Source organism: Pterocles gutturalis, unplaced genomic scaffold (genome assembly GCF_000699245.1).
Source record: "Pterocles gutturalis isolate BGI_N339 unplaced genomic scaffold, ASM69924v1 scaffold14971, whole genome shotgun sequence".
Classification (NCBI taxonomy): domain Eukaryota; kingdom Metazoa; phylum Chordata; class Aves; order Pterocliformes; family Pteroclidae; genus Pterocles; species Pterocles gutturalis.
In genome coordinates, this window is record NW_010105840.1 from 41,565 (window position 1) to 42,568 (window position 1,004).

General features: G+C 33.7%; 1 protein-coding gene across 1 annotated transcript in view; it reads left to right on the forward strand.

The window, feature by feature from the left end:
- The window catches only part of MALRD1 (MAM and LDL receptor class A domain containing 1), a gene marked incomplete at its 3' end in the record, with an annotated part of 59,751 nt that overhangs the window by 40,091 nt on the left and 18,656 nt on the right, over positions 1-1,004 (forward strand). The window contains exon 10 of the mRNA XM_010087553.1: positions 532-678. Coding sequence (XP_010085855.1) covers positions 532-678 — 147 coding nt within the window. The remainder of the gene's footprint in view (positions 1-531; positions 679-1,004) is intronic.

A 1,004-nucleotide genomic window follows, 5' to 3' on the forward strand; every position in this document is an offset into this window, starting at 1 on the left:
ATACCATTTAAGTTGATCTAATCTAGATCAACTGAGAAAAGTCTTTTACTTTTCAATATAAATTTCTATGAGAACTAAATGATTAATAATTTTAAATCTCATTTCCAAAAAGAAATTAAGTGGAAGCTTAATTCATCTTTCAGTGTATTTAAAGTACTACATACATTTTACTTTTTTCCACACATTTATAATTAATTTTCCAGTAAAATACATCTTTTATAAATATTATTACTTTTATCATCTGTCAGCAGCCTATGTGGAGGTCTTATCTTTAATACAATATAGTTTATTCTCTTGTAGGTGGTTTCCTTCATGATTCTGAGTTGGATTAAGAAGAGAAAGGCTTGCCTGATCTGTTACCTGTATTCTGGAACTTTTTGTCCATCTGGATAATTTGGATTTCAGTGAAAAATACTCATGCTTCTTTAAGACTCCTTGTACATCCAAATACAAAATAGTCACAGTTCTGCAGTTGAACAGTTACATTAAATTCGGTTTAATTATTTCTTATTGCTGTTCTTTTTACAACAGTGAATTACACTATATGTGATTTTGAGACTGACCTCTGTGGATGGAAGCCACTAAGCATAGGTGATGCTGACTGGAAGGTAATGAAAGAACAGGCTCCCCTTGACAGGAGACTCCCTGGCAGAGATCATACAGCTAATATTGGACATGGTGAGATTTCTATTTCTTTTGGTATTATTATTATTATTATTATTTGCTTTCTTCTATGATGAGTATTTATGCTTGTAAATGGTGATGAATAATAAAAACTGATTTGAAAATGATGCTACATAGTACATACGTAATATCAGGGAGTGATGTGATAGAACAAGGGGTAATGGTTTTAAAAAGAAAGAGGGCAGATTTAGACTAGACACTAGAAAGAAATTTTTCACTGTGAGGGTGGTGACGCACTGGAACAGGTTGTCCAGAGAAGTTGTGGATGCCCCATCCCTGGAGGTGTTCAAGGCCAGGTTGGATGAGGCTTTGAGCAACCT